The sequence below is a fragment of the Cardiocondyla obscurior genome, linkage group LG08 (assembly GCF_019399895.1).
Source record: "Cardiocondyla obscurior isolate alpha-2009 linkage group LG08, Cobs3.1, whole genome shotgun sequence".
NCBI classification, from domain to species: Eukaryota; Metazoa; Arthropoda; class Insecta; order Hymenoptera; family Formicidae; genus Cardiocondyla; species Cardiocondyla obscurior.
In genome coordinates, this window is record NC_091871.1 from 3229184 (window position 1) to 3250866 (window position 21683).

The 21683-nt window shown below is 39.7% G+C and overlaps 2 protein-coding genes and 1 long non-coding RNA gene across 4 annotated transcripts; 1 reads left to right on the plus strand and 2 right to left on the minus strand.

Annotated features, from left to right (window-relative positions):
- Positions 1–121: 121 nt before the first annotated feature.
- On the plus strand, positions 122–20779 carry LOC139104537 (uncharacterized). The gene is made up of 3 exons (XR_011546046.1): positions 122–221; positions 18716–18865; positions 18981–20779. It is a non-coding gene; the product is annotated as an uncharacterized lncRNA (long non-coding RNA).
- Positions 1118–4328, minus strand: Sqh (myosin regulatory light chain sqh). 2 transcript variants are annotated; one of them, XM_070660058.1, is made up of 4 exons: positions 4185–4328; positions 2178–2391; positions 1850–2063; positions 1118–1622 (listed from the first exon to the last, which is right to left on the minus strand). In XM_070660058.1, the coding sequence occupies exons 2-4, from the start codon at positions 2365–2367 to the stop codon at positions 1502–1504; spliced, it is 525 nt and encodes a 174-aa protein (XP_070516159.1). In that variant the 5' UTR covers positions 2368–2391; positions 4185–4328; the 3' UTR covers positions 1118–1501. The 2 variants fall into 2 exon arrangements, with proteins under 2 accessions (XP_070516159.1, XP_070516161.1); XM_070660060.1 differs by having other exon boundaries at positions 4189–4322.
- Fw (CUB and Sushi multiple domains furrowed) lies at positions 5241–15645 on the minus strand. The gene is made up of 22 exons (XM_070660508.1): positions 15582–15645; positions 15360–15477; positions 13502–13560; positions 12368–12577; positions 11986–12081; positions 11596–11718; positions 11321–11484; positions 11086–11212; positions 10255–10404; positions 9922–10098; positions 9490–9669; positions 9095–9213; positions 8716–8950; positions 8412–8585; positions 7903–8082; positions 7477–7722; positions 7149–7328; positions 6799–6972; positions 6406–6585; positions 6110–6218; positions 5842–6024; positions 5241–5749 (listed from the first exon to the last, which is right to left on the minus strand). Exons 1-22 carry the CDS (start codon positions 15643–15645, stop codon positions 5647–5649), a joined length of 3351 nt encoding a protein of 1116 aa, XP_070516609.1. The 3' UTR covers positions 5241–5646.
- Positions 20780–21683: the final 904 nt, after the last annotated feature.

Genomic DNA, 21683 nt, shown 5'->3' on the forward strand with positions numbered 1-21683 from the left:
CAAGAAACATTGTGAGAGACCGAACTTTATAAGTGTTGTGATTTAGTGCAAGAACTTTATATCTGGTGAATACGTCGTTGGACCAGGACGAGGACCAGGGTGAGGACCAGGGCGAGGACCAGGGCGAGGACCAGGGCGAGGACGAGAGCGAGGACCAGGGTGAGGACCAGAGAGACCCAACAGATTGGATGCTGGATAATCTTCCTGCCAGCAGCTGCTCGGTGAGTACTCAATAAAATTATTTGTTTGCTTTATTTATGGCAGTACAAGCTTTACCAGATTATTGAAATGCATTTTGAGACACAGATGTCTTGTACGAGACATAGATTGCCATACATGTAACCAGCGCTTAATACTTTATTGAAACAATGTTAATTTAATGTTGGGTGGGTGATAATCATTAAACTGCATTGAACTTATTTGATGAAGTTGTTAGGAAGAGATCTCTAGAGGCTTTAGTTACACATTCAACTCGCAGAATGTAGAGAATGCATTGGTCATTCATAAAAATAGTTTTTTACTATTGCGTGCCAGTAATAGCTGATTATTGTCACACAATATTACCCAGCGAAGGAACAATAGACTTTAGAACTTTGGTTTCCTTATCTTAACATTTTTCCCTCAGCAGTCAATAAATCTCCTTTGCTTTTTTCCATGAAAGATCTATTTTATCTGAAAAAATAAATATATACATTTATATCTCAACCGATACAGAAATATTAATTAGTTTAGAGTCCAATACTTTATTATTTTCACATATAAAATATTTTATACCAACTGTACTATTAGAAAGTTTATCATGATAAAGTTACTGAACATTTTTTTATTAAAGAAAAGTTTGTGATTAAAGAAATGAAATATTTGTCACAAAGAGACATCTGCTTCAACTTCAAATCTATTATTTTTGTACAGAAAAGTTTCACTATCACAGAGTTTGCAGTGGCAAAATTCTTTTAAACACTATTGAATTATGAATTAACAGCATATATCTTTACATATAATTAAAAGCAGTTTATTAGTTTAAAATTATTAATGCTTGATCCAAATTGAATAACTAGGAGTTAAATTTATATTACACAATGATTTTTTTTGTTTTAATAAAATAAGACAGCTTGAGTTTCATACGCAATAGAATATTATATTAAAATATAAATGCTGAATCTACAACAAAGTTACATGTTTGCTTTATATAAATATCTTACATGTTTAACTTTTACCGACTGTACAGCAATCATTCAAAAAGTTGTTACGCTTGAATACGTGGAAAAAAAATTTTTTCTACATAACGCACACGCACCCACACACACCTCGCGCTTCCAAATACATTTCGTTATCTAGTCAACACCTTTTTTCGAGTTTGTCAAGTATAAATGCAGATAGAAATTCGTAAGAGAATGTAACTAAGTTCTGTTGAATCGACAAAACGCGAGGGGCATGCGAGAAACTTCGAATGTTATCTAAAATTTTGTGTCGGGATCAACTTTCTTTCGATGAGTCCTCACTACTGCTCGTCCTTGTCCTTCGCGCCGTGTTTCAAAATTCGAGTGAACTCCAGATAGTCGAACATAGAGCCTTTAATCGGCGCTTCGCGGTACATCTCGTCCACATCGTCATCTGTAAATCTAAAAAGAAAAACGTAATTAGATTTGCATAATTACATATTAATTCTAATATTAGACGTGTCTTAATAATAAAAATCATGCCACTTTTACAACTAGACAATTTATTAAATACAAAATTCAATCTAAATTTTATTCGCAAATATTTCGTACTATATTTATCCAACAAATTATAATTTCACAATCTTAGCATATTTTTGATAATATTAATCGCGATAAAATGAAATTACCTGTCGCCCATCGTCGTAAGCAATTCGCGAAGGCGCTCTTCATTAATGTGACCGGTATTTTCCTCGTCAAAACAACCGAAGGCATTCTTAATCACATCTTCAGGGTCAGTCCCTTGTAGTCTCTCTCCAAACAGTGTTAAAAACATGGTGAAATTGATAGGACCAGGTGCCTCGTTCATCATCGCCTCTAAATATTCGTCGGTCGGGTTCTTGCCTGCAAAAGTGATAGATTTATGTTTACGTTCTATATACATGGTATAAAATTATTAGTACAGAGTCTATTATTAAATTTCTCCTTGTATTTTTGAAAAAAAAATTTGTAGCTCACCCAAAGAAGCTAGCATATCATGTAAATCCTCCTTGTCGATAAATCCATCGTGATTCTGGTCAATCATGTTGAAAGCTTCTTTGAATTCGGCGATTTGCGCCTGGTCGAACATTGCGAAAACATTCGACGTCGCGCGCTGAGCGCGTTTCTTTGTTGTGGCGCGGCGACCGGCAGTTTTGCGAGAAGACATCTTCGACTGTCTTGCTTACACGTGCTGAAAAAGACAAAAGTTAGTCGCAGTTTCGGTCTAAAAAGAAAAAAAAAAGAGCCATTCCAAGTCAGTTTGATGTGTTACACAAATTAAACATTTATTTCTTTTAGAATTGCATTTGTACACGCATAATAAAATTTAATATTATACTTTTTATTCATGTAAAATGTACACAGCTTTGAATACTAAATAATATTAATGTCAGCGAATGTTTTTTTTATCAGTATTATCCGCGGAGTCTTTTTTTGCAACGTGATGTATTTGAATTTTGCGGGACGTGCCGTGTAGAAAAAATTCTTTCTAAATGTTCGAACGGAGAACTCGTGAGGTTGTCAAATAAATTTTAAATCGCATTTTTTTTTCACTCTCTCTCTCTCACTCTCTGTCAAGAAAAGCTCGCAAATATCGACAGTTTACCGGCGGATCTAGAAACGAGCGTGTATATTTTTGAACCGCGCTAATAAATTGCAGTCAGACAGGATCTCCAATGCGTTCTGGGAACAATGCTCGACGTGCAACTCATTCGCAGACGATATATTCCGCGGGTTTTGACTTGTTTATTTAAAAAATAAACCGCGGTCTCACTTTTCCCACCCTCGCGAGTCCGCCGTCGAATTTAAGCGAGACAAAGGCGCATTCTTTTTAAATTAAAACGAACATCACGACGAGACGGGTCGGGCTGCCAAGTTGCCATCGGCGTTTATTTTCGGATAATCAATTCACGATATCACGACGCGACCGAGACCGAAGGGCGCGCGGAGAAGGGTGGGCGAGAGGGAGGGGGGTAAAAATAATTACTCGGGCCAAGACTAAGGGGTCGTTATTCTTCGCTTGTTCTTAAACGGCTTTTAATACGTTACGCTGTCTCATCGCTAATGCATCTTGTGTCAGTCGCGAATTGTGTGGCGCTCGGTAAAATTACTCGTCTAAAAATATAGCATAAAATAACGTACGTTAATTAAGTAAAATATCACAGAGGAAATGATACATTGAGAATTACTATGTCACAGTAATTGTGGGCAATCAAGGAATTATTAAATATAACACTTAATTTACACTACGTGCGATGCATTTTTCGAAATATATATTTCACGTGTTTCTCTTTCTTTTTTTTTTGCTCTGATTAATTAATTAAAAAAAAAAAAAATAATATTTTAAAATATAGTTCCTTCGTAATTGCTTTCACGAATTCTGCAGACCTTCCTCGTGTACGCGCTTACTCATCTTTCCTTTGAATCGCGTCCTACTTTTTCCTCGAGCCACAGATGTTCTCTCTCGTCCAATACCGTGACGATAACCTTTTTCTCTTCAGCGACAATCTCTCTATTTCTTTTTTACATATCGCGAACTCGGAACAAAATTTAACTTGATACGAAACAATAAATAAACTCGTCTGCGGCAGAGAATTTTTCGTCAACTTTTTCGACGTGTATCGAGAAGTCCAGCGATCACTTTCGGTCCCCTGTGTTTACATCACACCCATTGTGTCTCGAGTCGGCACGAGTCTGCGCCCGTTTGTTTATGCAGCTGTCTTTTTCTCCGCTGGCGCGTTGCTAGACATAACCTGGCCGAACGAAATAGCTCGTCGGTGTTGCGCCTCGGTTATCAGAAATTATTTTAGCGATCCTCGACCCTTGGATCTCAACGAAACGTGGATTGTGCAAGCCACAATCGAGCAATGGCGACCCTTACGGAAACGAGACACTATCAAACGCGTCGCGTGTTTCTTACAATCTGGGGGAAGGTAATTCGTTCGTTCGATCCGACTTCTCGCGTTTATAAGACTTGATACGTACTCACTAGTAGAGAATAGCGAAGCGAGACGAAACGGACCTCGGAGGCTAGAACGGATCTCAGCTTCACAGTGAACACTGAATCACGGTACGCGTCACACCGTGTTGGTTTACCACACCCGGGTAACCAGTGGCCTCTGCTGGAAGGCAGAGGAGCTAAAGAGAGCTGAATTGTGAACCGCGAAAATTGTACGTGTCGAGAATTCAGGTCACCGATCAGGATCGTATTTCGTTCTTTTTTTTTTCAACCGCCGGCGAAAAATTAATTTATACCCTCAAACAAGTCATTTTTTTATCCAATTCGCAGTTCATTCTCGGCTTCCCATATTGATCTTTTGTTGGGAAATAGGTAAAAACATGTAGCTGGTGCATTACGATTAAAAATAAATTTTAAAAACATTTTTAAAAAATTGTAGATTGATAGAGAAGTTAGACTGTTTTTTATTTGGAAATTTAAAAATAGAATTTTTGGAAATAATATTAATCTAGAATTTGTTAAAGACGCAGATATTTTAATTTATTAAAATATCCATGGCGTAGTAAGACAGTAATGACGCGAGTATTAGAAATAATGTAATTTTTACAAATTACAAGAAATATATTTGCGAAAAATATTCACGTGGTGATAGTTCGCGTATATAAAAATAAATTATATTTTCTTAAATTATTTTTTGGCCGTTATCACAGCCCTGGGTTGAGAGAATCGCTTCCATACATGGATTAATTCATCTTGCCAGCTCGTAGCCATATAAGGACACGAGCGACACTGACACATACCTATATCGTTGTAATTTTATCTCTCGCGGTGTTGAAAATTTCAATCTTGCCAATTTTCCACTGTCACAATTATTCAGTACGTTATTTCTACAAATTATTTTATATAAAATTATTTTTTTAAAATACGTTGAGCCGTTAGACGAATTTATCCGTGATAAAAAACTGTCTGGCAAATTTAGATTTATTCATTAACGAAAATTCAAAGAAATTAATGGCAGAGGGAATTAAATAAATTAAACTTCGAAGGGAAAGTTGAGCGGAGCCACGTGACGAAATATCAAGTACAACAAGAGCACTTTCTTTATTCGCACAATTGTCAATTTACGCTACAACATACTTAGAATCTACATATAGTGAAAACCTAAATAATCGATACACCGTATATACAGATCCGTACGAAATAATTGATCCTCAGAGAAGAAAAAAAAAAAACAAAAACAAAATGTCATCGGTGTGCAAATCTTTTCGACGCATCTTTCTTTCCTTTCTCTTTTTTTTCTCGGGAATTATTTACATGAATTATCGTGCCCGCAACAGGCAATAATATAAATAATGACAACAAGTTCTTCGGTGTTCTTTGTACACGTTCCGCGAACGGCGAGAGCCGTGCGAAAAGATCGCAGAGCTTTTATCCGCGCGCGATTCTCGGCGTTGCGCGAAGAGATAAAGAAAGCCGATAAAATCCGAGCTATCGCACAGACACGCCATTGATAGTAATTCCGTTTCTGGGAACTGGTTCGGCCTCGTAATGTCCAGATCTGCCGTACATTCTCCTCGGATGGCCGCCGTATCTGTTGCTGGCGCAAATTAATTTATGTAGAAATTCATTTTACTTCAATAATTAATGTAATTCGACAAAGATGGTATTTGATTGGGATTTTACCTGTACGCGTTACCGCCTAAACTGTACGGATTGTCGTAGAGGCCGTCCTCGGGGACGTTCTCGTACATGGTGTTAGGCGTGCCGTCGTTTAACGTCGCGTAAGACATAACGGCGGCATTCTGATCCTCCTTCCGTTCCGCGGCTTGAACGTTCTCGGTATTTTTCACCGGCGTGGCTTTCCGCCTGCGAATGCAATTCAATTCGTGAATGCGCCGCGAGATCGTAAACCAACGCGTCCCGCTGTCTCGAGAGATATACGTATACTCACAGCCTAAGATAGACTAGTCCGAGAATAATTAATATAAAGATAATGACGCCAGCTCCGATGCCGACGCTCGTGCCAACGCCTTGAGGCTCCGCCACTTCGTTCGCAGCCACTGCAACACGAATAAATATTAATTAAATATCTCTATTACATAAATATACCTGTTGCCAATATTTGACAAAAGAAACTTTAAGTATCTCGAGTAAGCTGAAAAGTCTGGCGATAAAGTTTGAAAATTTTCTTCGCGGTTGAAAAAAATATTAAGGGCACATTTAAAATATTTTTAATTTAATATTTACGTTCGCATTTTGGCTCCTCGCCGCTCCAATATCCGGTGTCCAAGCACTTCCTTAGGAATATGCCAATCCTTTCGTACTGCGGTAAGCAGTGATACTCCGCGGCTCCTCCGTAAGTCGTCGATCCGTTCACTACTATCACCCTTCCGTTTTCTATCGGTCCCGGATGCTTACAGTCGACCGCTAGAAAAATATAGTTTTGCACCCTTCACGTTTTGCCACGATGCCCTTTTTATTTATATTAATTTTTATTCGCTAGTTTTTATTCATTCCCGAGCTAATCTGATTCTGCAGCTAATAATTAGATCGCGCAGATTAAATATATTTGTTATTTAGATATTTAAATACATCTAAATAGATATCTAAACGTTTTTCGCCACTCGGGTTGATTCTTACAAAAACAAGCAGGCGTTGTTCCGCTCCAGGATCCGTTTTGCAGGCAGATTCTAGTCTCGTTTCCCTCCATGTAAAACCCACGTGGGCAACTGTAGTGTGCCACACCACCTACACTGTGAGTCGATACCTGCGTCGATAACACCCCCGATTTTTCCGGATCTCTGCAGCGTATTTCTGTAAAACGGTTGTTGTAATTAATATTCGCGCAGTTCGGCGATTGATCGTCGTATCTCAGTTTCGTTTTAAATCATTCATGAGGTTGACTCGGTATCTAACCGAGGTATCAACCGAACGTGGCGCACTTTCGTTGTATCTTTTATAGCTCCTTTCGAAAAGTTATCTCCAATTACCTTGGCAAACGGGGGTATCGCTGCTCCAAGTACCGTTTTCGAGACACAGTCTTCTAGCAAATCCATCTAGCTCGAAATTGCCGTCGCACTCGTAAAGCGCAGCTGCTCCATAATACGTCGCATTCGACGTCAACGTGTAATGTCCGTGTTGGATGTGCTCGGGTTTGCCGCAATCGACGTCTGCGAGAACGTACGGATTACGTTTAGCATTAATTTCGGATTTAAATTAATATTTTCTTTCAATATTATATATAATTATTAAATATAATTTTAATTGATAAAAATATTAAAGTAGATTTCGGTAATTAGAATATTTGGAAATACGTACAAACACATTGCGGCACTTCGCCGCTCCACTTTCCGTTCTCCTCGCAGGTGGACAAAGGCTCCCCGACCACCTTGTACCCTCTTTCGCATCTATACTTCGCCAGGGCTCCAATCTTATACGAGGTCGCGCCCGTGTTCGAATTCTCCGCGGTTCCCGTGCGAATCAGTGTTCTTCCGTACATCCGATCGTTTCCGGTAACCGAGAGAATCCCGTGCTCGGCCAGTACGGGCTCCGGACAACGAATTTCTGAAACGAGAAACATAAACGTGACAAAGGAACTATTAATGTGATAAATATTATCGGGAACGTGAACGAGAAAACGCATTTGGACCGAATCTAGAATCGAATTTTTACGACGTTATCGACCTTTCTCTCGATAGCACAGTTTCGGGATCCATCGATTGTATTTGGTTCCGTTGTAATTACCTTCGCATTTCGGAGTAGCATCGCTCCATTGACCATTATCGAGGCAATATCTCCTCGAGACTCCATTCAATCTGTAATTCCTAGTGCAGCTGTAAGTGATTTCGCTGCCAAGATGAGTCGTGTCGTTCGCGTACTCCGCGGCGCCATTCAAAACTGGAAGTACCTTGCCGCAGTCGACGTCTAGATAAATAAAGATATAATTATTTTGGTCAATAATTTCAAGAGTATTTATTCAACTAATTTATTAAACTAATAATTTGAGAAAAAAAAATTAAAGTCTGAAGAAATAATTTATGGAATTAATTAATTAAATATTGTGAAGAAAATATACTTTGTATATTATCGCGAGATTATCATTTTATTTACGTTAAATGTTCCTTTGCAAATATTAAAGACGATCTTCGATCGTCTCGATTTAATAATCCTTTCATATAAATTTAATATGATTATGTCAGAGTAATTTCAATAAAAAAAAAAAAAAAAAATGTAATATCAGCGAAATGACTTACACTCGCAAATCGGTACTTCTCCCGTCCACTCGCCGTCTTTGCCGCACGAATGTCTCGCTTCGCCGTGAAGCAAATAACCCACATCGCAATGATATTCGATAACGCTATGAACGTTTAGATCGTATCCTACTACGTATCCTCCAGTAGGAACTTCCGGTTCCTCGCACGTAATCACTGAAAAAAAAATAATAATAAGAAGCGTATCCATAAAGAAGTATTCTTTCACAACTTTTTATTTTTAAGAATATAATTAACATTTTAAATGAGGGTTTTATATTAATTTGTTAAAGTATATGATTCTTACACTCGCACGACGGTGTGTCGTGACTCCACTTGCCCTCTTTAGTGCATTCTTGCTTCCCTTCGCCCACAAGCCAGTAATCTTGTTGACACGTGTAGACCGCCAGGCTGCTTACTGTAGTCGTGCCGTTAATTAGAACGACGGTCCCAAATTCAATCTGGGCCGGAGCCCCGCAGTCGACGAATCGGCATTGCGGCGCCTTGCCAGACCATTCCCCACCGACGTTGCACGTGAGAATCTTAGTTGTGACATTATCGAAAGAGCAATATAAGTAAAAAAAACAACGGTCGTAAGACAAACAAGCTTAGAAGAGTAGGTACTGTTAGGAGTCGTAATTTAAATACTACGTTAAATTACTAGGTTAAATACCACGAGAACTCACATTGTCTCCAAACAAAATAAATCCATTTTGGCAGGAGTAAGTGGCAGTGGAGCCCGCTCTTTTTCCGTTAGTTGTTACGACGCTACCGTTCACTTCCGGCGGCTCTGGACACCAGTCGACTGTAATTAATCGTGTAATGGCATTAGAAACATGTATTCTCGCTTAACTCAAGCACGATGACGTTAAATTATTTCCCAATTATAGCTCGGTAATTTTTAATTTCATATGAATTGCATACGGTTGTCTCTTACGCAAAAAGCGAATGTTAAATGTTTCACACCGGCAAGTAGGAAATTTTTTTTTTTCTCTTTTAACTTTCTTGAAAAATTCTCAAAAATATTGAGAATAGCGTTAAACGCACCGAGTTTGCTACATGTGTAAATTACTCTACTTACACAGACACTGAGGTTCGTGACCGCTCCAAATACCTCCGTCGCCGCATCTCCGTCTCGTGTCACCCTTCAGCGTGAAGTTTTCTTTACACGTGTAATCCGCGAACGCACCGTACGTCGTTCTGTTATCCAGCAGCGTGATAATGCCGTTCTCCAAATTCGGTAGCGTGCCGCAATCGACAACTGCAAATATTCGAAAGGTAACGAAGGTCGCGCGTGACGTACGTGATTTACATCCGTGTCCAGCATCAAACGTCCGATTTCAATTGGACGTATTTCAAAAGCGTTTTAAATGTTCAGTTTTACATATCGAATAGCGTGCCGATGATTAATCGTCGGTTAAAATGAAAAATCGACTAAAAACGCACTTTCGCCGCGCGACAAAGAGAGCAATACCGACGCGGACGTTGACTTCTTCGGTGCGTCACTACTTACACTTGCACGTGGGCACGTCGCCGCTCCAAAAACCGCTCGGTCCGCACATTCTGCTCTTCGATCCGACTAGCATATACCCGTCCGGGCAAACGTAGTCTATCGTGGTGCCTATCGTTCTCTTGGTTCCCACGATCTTGGTGTTCTCCGATTTCTCGGGACTGCCGCAGGTCGGCGGCCCTGCGAACGGACGAATAGCATGCAAATTTTTACGAGACGACATTTTTGTAGGACGTTGTTCTTTTTTTTTTTATGTAATTTAGTTGAGATTTTCTGCACGAGAATGCCCCAACCGGATTTTTATCCGGCGCGTAAACAAAATTCTTCAATACTCACTGCTCTGGCAGATCCAGTGAAGGTAATCGAGGTTACAGCCGACGTCATTCCAAAGCCAGCCGCGACCTCCGTCGAGCACGACGCAGTTTTGCTCGCCGTTGTAGTTGTTCGGCTGGTCTTTACCCCAGGATGGCCTCTGCACGATCTCGCCTGTAATAGAAATGAGTCATTTTATGTTAATATACTAATTAAGCCCGGTACACATTCGGTCCACGCACTCGGATCTTTTATTATTAAGGGGAAAGGATTGTCATTGTAAAATCTCGTGTTTAAAATTACATATTAAAGCTCAGTATATTTATATATTAATTAACTTTTATTAATTTAATCGTCTCGTTAAATCCGCTAATGGCATTACTATCAATTATATCGCGCTGTACCCACCGATAAGTTTCTTAGATAGAAATTAATAATTAATTGACATGCACGTCGGAAGATGTAACTTCCTGTCGATTTCGACACGGTTATAACTTTCACGTTCTATTTATCACGATACGATGCTCCGGCTCGCGGATTTCGTAACAATTCTACTCACGATACAATTTGTTTGATTGACGATTACACGATACTCGATTGGCTCATCAATACGGAACGAAACCTCCGCTTTATCGAGCGCGAGGTCCGAATACGAAATTTACGAAACCTCCCTCCCGAAATAACGATGTCGTGTAATCGTTCTGTAATTGCCGGATAATTGCCGGACAATGAATCGACAGTCGAGTTATTGAATCTCACCCCGGATTTCCTAACACCGCCCTCCGGGCTTGTTTCTTACGGGCGGGGACGGTCGTCGACGATGGGAATAATTTGCCGAAAATTTCGTCAACTTACCGTCCACCCATCGCCACGTTCGAGCGGTGATTTGTGGTTCCTTTTGAGCGCCGATCCAGACCAATTGAGTCTTCAGCTTATCCTTCCGTCTCTCCAGATTGTTCAGAATAAATACAGACGATATTCCCTGCAATATGAACGCCTTCGACTTAGTATACCGTCCATGAAAATATGCGTAGGCGATGTAAGGATTCATTCTTTAAAGAAACTCTAGACGAAAATTAATTTTAAACACCTTGAAACCGTGAACGAGATCTCCACCGCGGCCCTTGCAATAATTTCTCGCCTCTTGGAAAGAGCCGCCTTTCTTTACCACGAACTCGTAACACGTTGAATTGAAAGCAGTCAAGTCGGCATCGGCGGGTGTACCGGCGTGCGCACATCTGTCCACCGAGAATTCTGCGAACATTTATTGAATATTTTTCATAGGAAATATTTCTTGAACGCGTGATTGTTTTGTTAAAAAAAAAGAAAAGTCCGAACTCGATAGCTTTCTTATGGAATTCTTACCGTCAGTAGCGAAAACTTCCACCTCGCAGAGGCTCAAACTGCCTTCAACACCGACAAGTTGTAAAAAGACGTATTGTCCTACGAGTGCTCTGGCACAGATGAATGTCTTCGTGATACCTTCCTCTGTAATTGATAGTCCTCGACTCATTAACACGTTTTATTAATTTATTTTAATTTTTGATAAAATCGTTTAAAATTTAATTTTTAACAAAGATCGAACAGTAGATAAATAACAGTCTTCTTAATTTGTGTTTCTAAAATTTAACTAAATATATTTTTACGTTGTAATTTTTTTTTATTGTATGAAAAAAAAGGTGTTGTAACAAAAATCAGATATGCTGTTCCGACCGTACTTTTGCTAACGGTTCGAAATTCTTTCGAAGCACTCACCGATAGTGCCAGGGAACCAGGCGCACAAAGGATTGCGTTGCAATTCAGCACTGCTGTTACCCACTCTTATCTCAATATCCTGAAGAGGCTGATGACCTGCCGGGTAATCGATAAGTCATTCCTTCGGTCAGTTATACTTACTTCCAAGTCTTGAAACGAACTCAGAGCCGCGCGATAAATACTCGAAGGCAATTTTTTGCAATAATCAATTATTTTATTTGAATCTTTTTCTTTATTCGAAATCAGATTTTTTTATCAATGTCTTATTTTGCGAAGAAAGAGTATCAGGCAAATAAAAGCAAAAAAAATTATATACGATCGTCAGAGTTCAGCAATTTGAAATCGGCTTAAGCTTGAAAATATGATAATGCCGGGAGTTTACCGCAACAGCCTCGCGTCGTAACCCGCACAACTTTGACGGAATATGGCTTGAGGAGATCAACTCTCCACCAGGGGCTGGGCTCGCTTTGGGTTTCCGTGCATCTTTTCCCGTCGTGCTCCGTGCTGAAGTCACCGTCGTTACCGTGGTTTGCATTTCCCCCTCTTACAGTTGTCGATTGATTCGCCGGTTTGCGGAAACCCACGTTTGTACCTGTTGCGCAATAATTATTCCATTGGATTTCGTGGTAGCTTAAACCAGAAGTTAATTCTTCAAATTGTAATGTCGATTTCCGTTCGGTTTCCTATGCCTTCGCAATTGAATTTCACGAGACAATGAGACAATGGTTGTTTAACGCTTATTAATCGCGGTTTAGTCACGGCCTTTAAATATCGAAGGTGGCAAAGTAACTGTACTCGTTAACACTAGAACGCGTTTGACAATAACGGTAATTATCGCCGGCGATTTGCCGCCGGCTTAGGTCAATTAATTATTATCTGCTTGTCGCCGTTGTTATCGCTGCATTCGATGAATGTGTATTTTGCTTATGCATATTTTCTCTTCAAAATTGTCACGACAAACTGCGACTCGTCAAAAAACTTTTTCAACATTTTTTTTTTATCGTAAACGGATTACGTTTTTATAAGTACGACTTCGCTACAATAGGACGTTGTAATTGAAAATTGACATTATTAAATTCACGTTATTAAAATTTTATAAAACTATTTGTAAATTAAAATTTTTTTTTTCTTTGATTTTTAATTAGGCGTAAGTCTTTATGAGGTACAGTTTGTATTTCATTATGAAAGAATCAGTAACAGCTTTGGGCGCCTTATATAAAGTAAGGGAAAGTGACTTGATTGGCGTTTTAAGGCAGGTAGAATTCGGTGTCGTCTCTGACGAAAATGCGACTCTCGTTCAAAGGCTTCTCTCACGTTTACGTCTACCATGCAGTCATATCGCAAAAACGGACTGCGTTTTGCTTTACGGAGAAAGTAATCGATTACCCTCGCGATTGCCGTTATCGAGACCGATAGAAAACGAATGTGATTGGATAAAATTATAAGGGTATACGTGAATATCACGGTACGGAATATCGTTGTTTCCGCTTTAAAATTGAGAGAACGATATACTCACCGCAGAATGGTAGGTCGCCTTGCCATTTCCCTCGCGAGCTGCATACTAAGCTGCCTGTTCTGAAAAGAAATAACAGTCGATCAGGACGAGGCGAATATCGGGTGTATATTATCACAGGCCGTGCCACGAATATCACTCTCTCTTCCGACGTTGCGTAATTGATAACAGGTGCAATCCGCCCCATTGCGCGTGTTACGCCGTGGAAAACTTGCCGAGCCGTTGGAGCGAAAAACATTACCATATGCTTTCTGCATGTAATCGATATAATAATACACTTCGATAAGGCGCAAAGCAAGGTACTTATCTGATTGTGAATTCCGAGGGGGAGAGAGAGAGAGAGAGAAAAAAAGGGGAAATTCAAGAAGAAGGTGGGTCGTTTCGTTAATTAATAAAAAAGATAAATTATGCAAGAGTGTTGGATTTATGCGACACGATTTTCAGCGACTTTCTGCGCGGATCGAGTCCTAGAAAAATTTCGACAGCGCCACGATTACGCCCATGCGTATAATTATCCGTTCGACGTGATCATTTGCGAAGTATGCATTAACGTCACGCGCCATCGCGTGCAAATGCGAGTAGAATTGCGCACGTTTTATTAATCTCCGAGTCAAACCCCGATAATTAAATCCGAATCGAGTTCGTTAAATACGTTAAGAAGATTTGTTTTCGAGGAAAGTGCGGTCGTCGGGTTCTTTCTTATCGTAAGTCATTGTCACGAGTTTCGAACCGAGGAATGCGGTGTGAGAGAATTTTCTCCACATTCTTATTTTTCTTTCTTTTTTTTTTTTTTTATCGGACAGTGTCCCGAACCGAGCGCGAAAACGGAGAAAGTCAGCGGCGTATCGTGATTATCGATAATCACCATTCTCGAGCAGCGCGTATTTCACTCGGCGGGAACACGCCGTTGCACGCATCGAGAAAAACGCCCGATTGCGCGTAACACGACCGCCAATTTCCGGTCGCGTGCCCCCGCAGGCGGTAGGAAATTAATTTTCCCTTGCATTTCGCAACAAAAAGCCGGTTTCCTCGTTTGCCAGCTGCGGTTCATATCTTGGACGACAAAAGCGTTATTGACGTCTCGGGTGTTTTCTTTCTTGCTCGTCACGCTAGTCACCGACTTTTTTCTATTTTCTGCGGTAGGAAAGAAACGAGAACCGTTGTATATTTCTTCTCTATCTGTGATTTTCGAAAGAATGGCACAGAGGTGATCGCTGCAGCGAATTTGAAACAGAAATTCCGATCGCGCGAAATAGGCAGCGGCTACGAAATCTTTGTCATTTAATTTGTCGAGTTTCTTGATCTTTAATCGACCGAAACTTGATTATTACGTTCCAGTTAATGATAGTGATTGATTTATCAATATTAATTATAATAAACTTTTTAGAAAGACATTAATAAGCTACGCATTATTTGATAAATTACTTAAATATTTTAATTAAATCTGAAAAGAAAGAAAGAAAAAAAAACATAAAAAAGAATTAATAGCGTTGTTCGAAAATTAATAGAAAATCTCGAAGCCTGTCGGGATCGCGGTACGTCGAAGAAATACTCGATCTGACGCGGCACATACCGAAGAAATGAAGCGCTAATTAACATGTACAGTTCGTAACGGTACTGTCGCAGAATACACGACATATTGCTTCAAGTCTAGTGCATACCGAGTAGATTTCTAGTTCTCTTCCAAAGAGATCCAACGAACAGTTTCACGATTCAAGAATCGCAGTTTCATTATTTTATTATTGTCTTTTATTATTTCTATCATTGATTTGACAATTTCATTTATTTCTTTTTTTTTCTTTTTTTTTATTTAAAAAATAATTACGGTGTAGTATAATTAACGTCGTGAAAATACACTTACCCAAAGATTTCGTAGCCCGCATCGCAGGTGTACTTCGCCACGGTACCAGACGTCAAAGATTCATCAGACAACGACACCTTAGCATTCATCGGCACAGCCGGATGGCCGCACTTTAGGTCTGCAATCAGCAAAATTACAAACGTTTAGCATCCGAAGGCGAATTTGCGCGCGCGCGGGCAACGGCATCTCGCCGATAAAAATATCGAACATCATGCACATAACCGTCCATTATCTTTGTAATTTGCGTGAAATCATTTACGGGGGTTTCCTTGCCTAGCAGACGCATCTGACTCTCATTGCGGACGGTAATCACGTTTCAAGAAGTTTCCAATGCCTAGAGATAATTTCCGCGAAATTGCACTTTAGCAAATAAATTGAGCAAATATTAGTTTCGTAATAACGCCGATCCCTCTCCGATTTTCTCATACTTGCAATTAATTTGCTTGATGAAAAGACATGCTCGGGCGTTTTGCTTGCCGCTTAGAGATAACTGGAGGCGATTGTTTCACTCGGTTTTTTATAACTGTATATCGAGCACGGATGCACAGTGACACTTGAAGATTTGTCACGCTACCGCCGTGACTTCTATCAATAGCGATCTACTCTTTCGCGTTCGCCCGTTCGTGACGTTCGATCGGCCAAATTTTCAGGGCATGACGCCAGATCGAGCAGATCCAGCGTGGCTGAGATTATCGGTCATGCACGAGGAAGCAGACGGGAGTCACACTCACGACGGCAATTTAAATAATCGCGAGAACCCGTTACAGCGATCTCTAAGGAAGTCTTTAAAGAAATGCATATGGCATCGCCGCAGGCTCGCAGATGCCGTCATTTAAATCGCTGACTCGGGGGAAAAGGGATCGAGAAACTTGCTACTAGCGACTCGAGTCAATTCGGTAAATGATAGACGTCTAATGAAGTTTAGCTCTTCCTTATTTTGTGAAATAAAAATAAAGTCCACTAGGGTAAACATTTTTTTTTTTTTTTTTTTTTTTTTTTTCCCGGAAAATTAAAATCTTTAAACAGGTATGTCTTGTGACATTTCGCGCTAAAGTTAAAACCAACGGAGATCTAGTTTTCTAAAGAGCTTTTTTTCTATTAAATTTTGAAAAAAAAAAAAAAAGAAAAAAAATAGGAGCCGATTTCACGGACGTAAATGACAGAATGCTTCTGAAGAGCGCGAGGAAGGTACTTTTTACATTTTCCTTTTCGAAATTCGTGGAATGACTTTATTAACGCTCCTTTCTTCCGATTATCCATTCACTGGAAGAAATAAAGTGCCTCGTCGTTCGGGCGTTACCTCGCGAGTGGATCGAACGGACATTGTAAGAAACCTTGAACGGGATCCCACGCAAATTCCATTATCCACGATAAGTTATGCGATTTCCACGGCTATAGCATTAGACGCGAATTCACACGTCAGTTAACCCGCGATGGTGATTATCTATCATTACATAGCGACGATCATTTTATATGTTTCGCCCCTGCTACACTTCTTTTCTTCTTCGAATCTGAACTGCAATCCGTGCGGTCCAGAGAGAAAGCCGCGGAGCTTAGGACATCGCGCGTTTAACTAGGCGAGATATAATGCATTCCCGATTGAGAGAGGTCCGCTGATGCGTTCGCATAAGGCAAACTTTTTCTCCGCGGGGAAAGTCTATTGGGTCACGATGGAAACGCGCCAAAGGCTTCTGATTTATGTGCCGAATCGCGTTAAGCAGCGATGTCGCGCGAATGTGAAATTCACCGGTCCTATTTCCCACGGAAAAAATGCGCGATGTCGCTTTTTTTCGCGCATTTCTCTCGATGCCCTTAAACGCGAAAGCGCTTTTCCCGCTTTCTCGATCTCGCACGCTCGCGCTTTTCTTCGTTTTCATCTACGTTCCCACGTAGCTCCGTCAAAACATATCTTTACATTTTACGTGTGTCATTTCGTTTTTCGGATGTACCTGTTATAGCGCACCTTGCTTTACTAACTTTACTTTGTTCGCTGGCGCATCTATTGTTTTCGTGTGTGTGAAAGAGAAAGAGAGATGTCGAAATCTTACGTCACTAAATATTTTCGTTAAAGATAGGCTTTGTAATAATAAAGTGTGAGAAAAACCGTGTGAAAGACTTTTTAGGTAAAGTAACAATTAAAGAAATATAAAAATACTTTGAAATCGTAAAACTATTAATTTGCATTAAAGATTAGAAATTTTTCAACAATATTTCTTTGCCCTATCTATTGTTTGATTCGAAATCGATACTTCGCTTGCTCTTTGTCTTTTCTTACTTTGTAAGATTCCTTACAAAAACGTAAACGTACGCAAAAGATAAAAAACGCGCCGGACCCAACGTTATTTCTAAAATATTTCTAAAATATTTCTAAAATATGTTTCCAAGTAATCCTATTATCCCGATTGAAATACGTCATTCTTGTCTATCATCTAGACATTCTAAGCAATTCTCGAAGAGACGATACGATCTCATCGTCGATTAGTACACGTGTGAGGTCGCGCGACTCTCGGAATAATTTTCTATTGTGCTTTCAAGGCCGAGTGGGTTGCCTTGGATTTTTTTTTTGATGGCTTGGCATCGTTAGTCTGCTATGTTAATGATATCTTTAATTAATTAAGATAAACACTCCAAACATTAAACGGCGCCATAACGAACCGTGGTCAGAATTGATCTACGATTGTCGCGAAAGTAATTAATTACTAATTATTACAAGTAGGTATAAAACACTAATTATATCCTTCAAAAGGAAAAAGTCATATAAAACAAGAGGCAATTTAAAACATACACGAAGCTACTAGAAGTCTTTTCGCGCCGCGACGTATATTCGCAGTTTAATTTCACATTTCGCTCTATCATTTGTGAACGTAATAATATTAAACTTTTTTGCTTTTCGGTCGGGGACCGCGTTCTAAGGCAATAAAGTCGCAAGAGAATTCTTGCCGACCGCATAATCTGATGTTAAAAGAAAAGGAAGAGAGATTCTTTCTCCGCGGCGGAGTCTCCCGGAGGCGTTTCGTTAATTTTAACTCTGCGCGAGGCTGACATCTTCGGAGTGAAAGCCTCCGGTTATTATATTCCGATCCGAGACGCGCTCTCGAGAGAGAATCGCATTTCTCACGAAGCGGAACGTAATAATGCCTACCTGTGCATGCGTGCGAACCGCTTAATTACCGGTCAGATTCGACGTCGAGGACAAATACAAATTTTTTTCCGCGACTACGGTGTATGGAAAAATTCTTGAGCTTTATAATATTATGAATATCATACTTTTTTTTTTGCCTTTAAAAAAAATTTTTTAGTATGAATAACAAGCCTTTTTTTCATATTTAATTTTTTTTTTTTATTAATTTTTCCAGGCAAAGACGGTCCTCGCGATTTTCCTGAGCCTTACCCGCAACCACCAGTGATTGTGTTCTATCTAGTGCACCGAAGGATGACTCGTCACGTCCCAACTGAGAGGAGGAGCAGGCCCGGGGGGCATCCTGCATCGGCGGAGCAACTTTTAGGTAAGCATAAATTTTTTTTTTTATAAAATCTGTATTAAATAAAAACTGTTATCCATTTCTTTTTATTAATTTTATAGTGGCATGTCTACATTAATATTATCTTTTTATGTTACAGTCACCGGCAGTATTCTTCAACTCCGCTGAAGCAGATTGGTAAGTCGTATAATTTTTTTTCGTAGTTTTATATTGGGTTTCTTGATCCGGCAACACGTTGTCGATCATATTAAATCGTTAAGTACATTTGGATTTCTATTCGCGATTTGCTAATTATCGTATAAAGGACTTTTTTCTCTCTCTCTCTCTTTGATTCTCAGATAGTGAATTATTTTCACTCGGGTGACTCGGCGTTTGTTTCACTTCGGACAATTCCGACAATAGGATATCTCTTCCTCTCTTCTCTAGGATTTTTTTCTCGGATTCTAATTACTTTCTCTATTTTATCGCGATCGACCGCGTTCAAGTACGCACAGGCAAACTTGCGTTTTTTTTTTCACACGCGATTAGCGCCCGTGTAAATTTCAGCTAATTATACATATATTATAGTCAGAGTGAAGCAATCTCTTGCATCTTTCCCATTTCACAAAGTTTCCACATGAATTATTAAATTGGTTTCTCAATTAATATATTGGAGCATGCTGTTTAAAGATTCAGCCTGTCTCATGTTACAATTCCTAGTGCGAATTAATGCACCTCGCATTGACATTGAACGTGAAGTAACTTTCACACTAACTACCGGTTTTAAAAGTGACATTTTCGTTGAATTAAAATAAAAAGAAAAAAGATAAAAATAAAAAACTACATTTTTAACAAATCGCATTAAATATTATCGCATTTTATATTAATAATAAATATTTATTCGCGTTCTTTTTTTCTTTACGAGAATTCTTTTTTTTAAACTATGTAGTTTAAGATTAAATCTAATCGCGGGGTCGTCTGGGGGTCTCGGTAGCGGTAATTAAAAGTTAGCTTTCTGAAGAATCCTCGGTTGATCGATGGCGTAGGTAAGAAAAGTCGCGTGAAAAACCGGTCGGCGGCTTCTGCGTAATAACGATGCGCTGGCAACACGAGTGAGTCTTCGCCGCGACTTCCTCCGGGTCTGGGTCACTCGGTTACAAAACCTCGAAGCCGAAATAACGGTACCTTACCCACGAGTTGCGTCGAAGTTGATCGGGATTAACCGGTGTCGGAACGCCGCGTGTCACGGTACAATTCCACGCGCTTTATCATTAAATAACGATCGTCATATCGACTCTGCGTCACTCCAACGGTACACTGAGAACAAGAATATGCCACAAAACTTGAAAATTTCAACATAATTTAAGCGCAATAATAAATCTCGACAAAGTAGAAAGATACACCGAGAAGAAAATATAACCACTTTTCGACCCGGCCATAACTTTGCGATATTTCTACCAATAAATGTGATCGAGTCGATTATATTTATCGTTTGAAATATCGTAAAGTAATGATTGGGTCGAAAAGTAATTATCTTTTCGTCTCGAGCGATTATACTTCTTTCTCAGTGTGCTGTTTAAAAAAAAAAAATGATACTTGTGTAAAGATCTACGTAGCAAACAAAAGGATTTAATGGTATTTTTATTAATAATCTGCCACATTACGATGTAAATTCATATTTATCTTTCATTACCTTTAATTAATAACGTAACGTTCTCGTGTTCTGTTCTATGATCCGTTTAGCATATGTTACTCGAGTCATTAGCGATTCGAGACGTATGTCGTCGTCTATCGTCCGCTTTATTCTTAACATTGACACCATGTTACCTGAAACTCCGTTACGTGTCCCTCATTCATACATGTTACCTTTACATACGAATACACAAAGGAATTTGAATTCCGGATCGTGATCCGTTTCGAGACAAGTCACGGTCTTAGTTATTTTTTATCGAACAGCGAGAAAAACATCTTTATACGCGGTTAGAAAATATTCCCATCTAGTTTTCGAATAGAATCTACCGGCTTATCTTACATTTTTAATTATAATTAATAGATTCCTTTCACGGTTTTACGTTCAATTATCAGATAAACTTTCAAAAATGCTGTTGTAATTATTAAATCGTGGCCCACGCAACCGAGGATAAAAATTTCTACAGTGTCCCAGTAGTTGCGGGAACCATCTTGGAGTCAGAAATGATAGTCCACAGTTTCCTCGGCGCCATATCGTATAAAATATTCCCCGTGTAACTGATAAGCGCGACGAGCTTTTCTAATAGCTGCACCGTGCGTGCGGCACGCTGCTGTTCGCCCGCGTTAAGTAAGAGCCTGAATGTAACGATCGACCTATGCACCGCGGGATCTGTATCGTTGCACACATGCGGTGGTATCGGTAAAACTGATTGTCGAGGAAGTTAGAAAGTAGGCGTGCCCGTGATCTATCGCAAGAGAGAGAGAGGTCGATCCACCGGGTGTGTGTGCTGATACAATAGCGGAAGGAGCCTTTGCACCGCACATTACGATCTCTCTCGCGTCAAGTAGATTACCCAACGGGCCACCCAATATTTTACCACGATCGGCTCGCGAGGCTCTGGGCCTTTTCTTTCCCCGACGTAAGTTCAGGAACCTCGGGTATATATCTAAGCAGGCAATTTAGTCTTTTTCAACAAATGAGCAATTTACCGCTTAGAGCGTACAGCGAACAACGAACCCTATCTTTGTACTCGGCGAGCATTTTGTTACACTTTCTGCATCTAAAACGAGACGATTGTATTTACGAGGAAATACATGCAGCGCAAAATGTAGAAAGCGCGATCGTAAGAGAATCACACCGTCAAAGAAAAAAAAAATAAGAAAAGAAATAGAT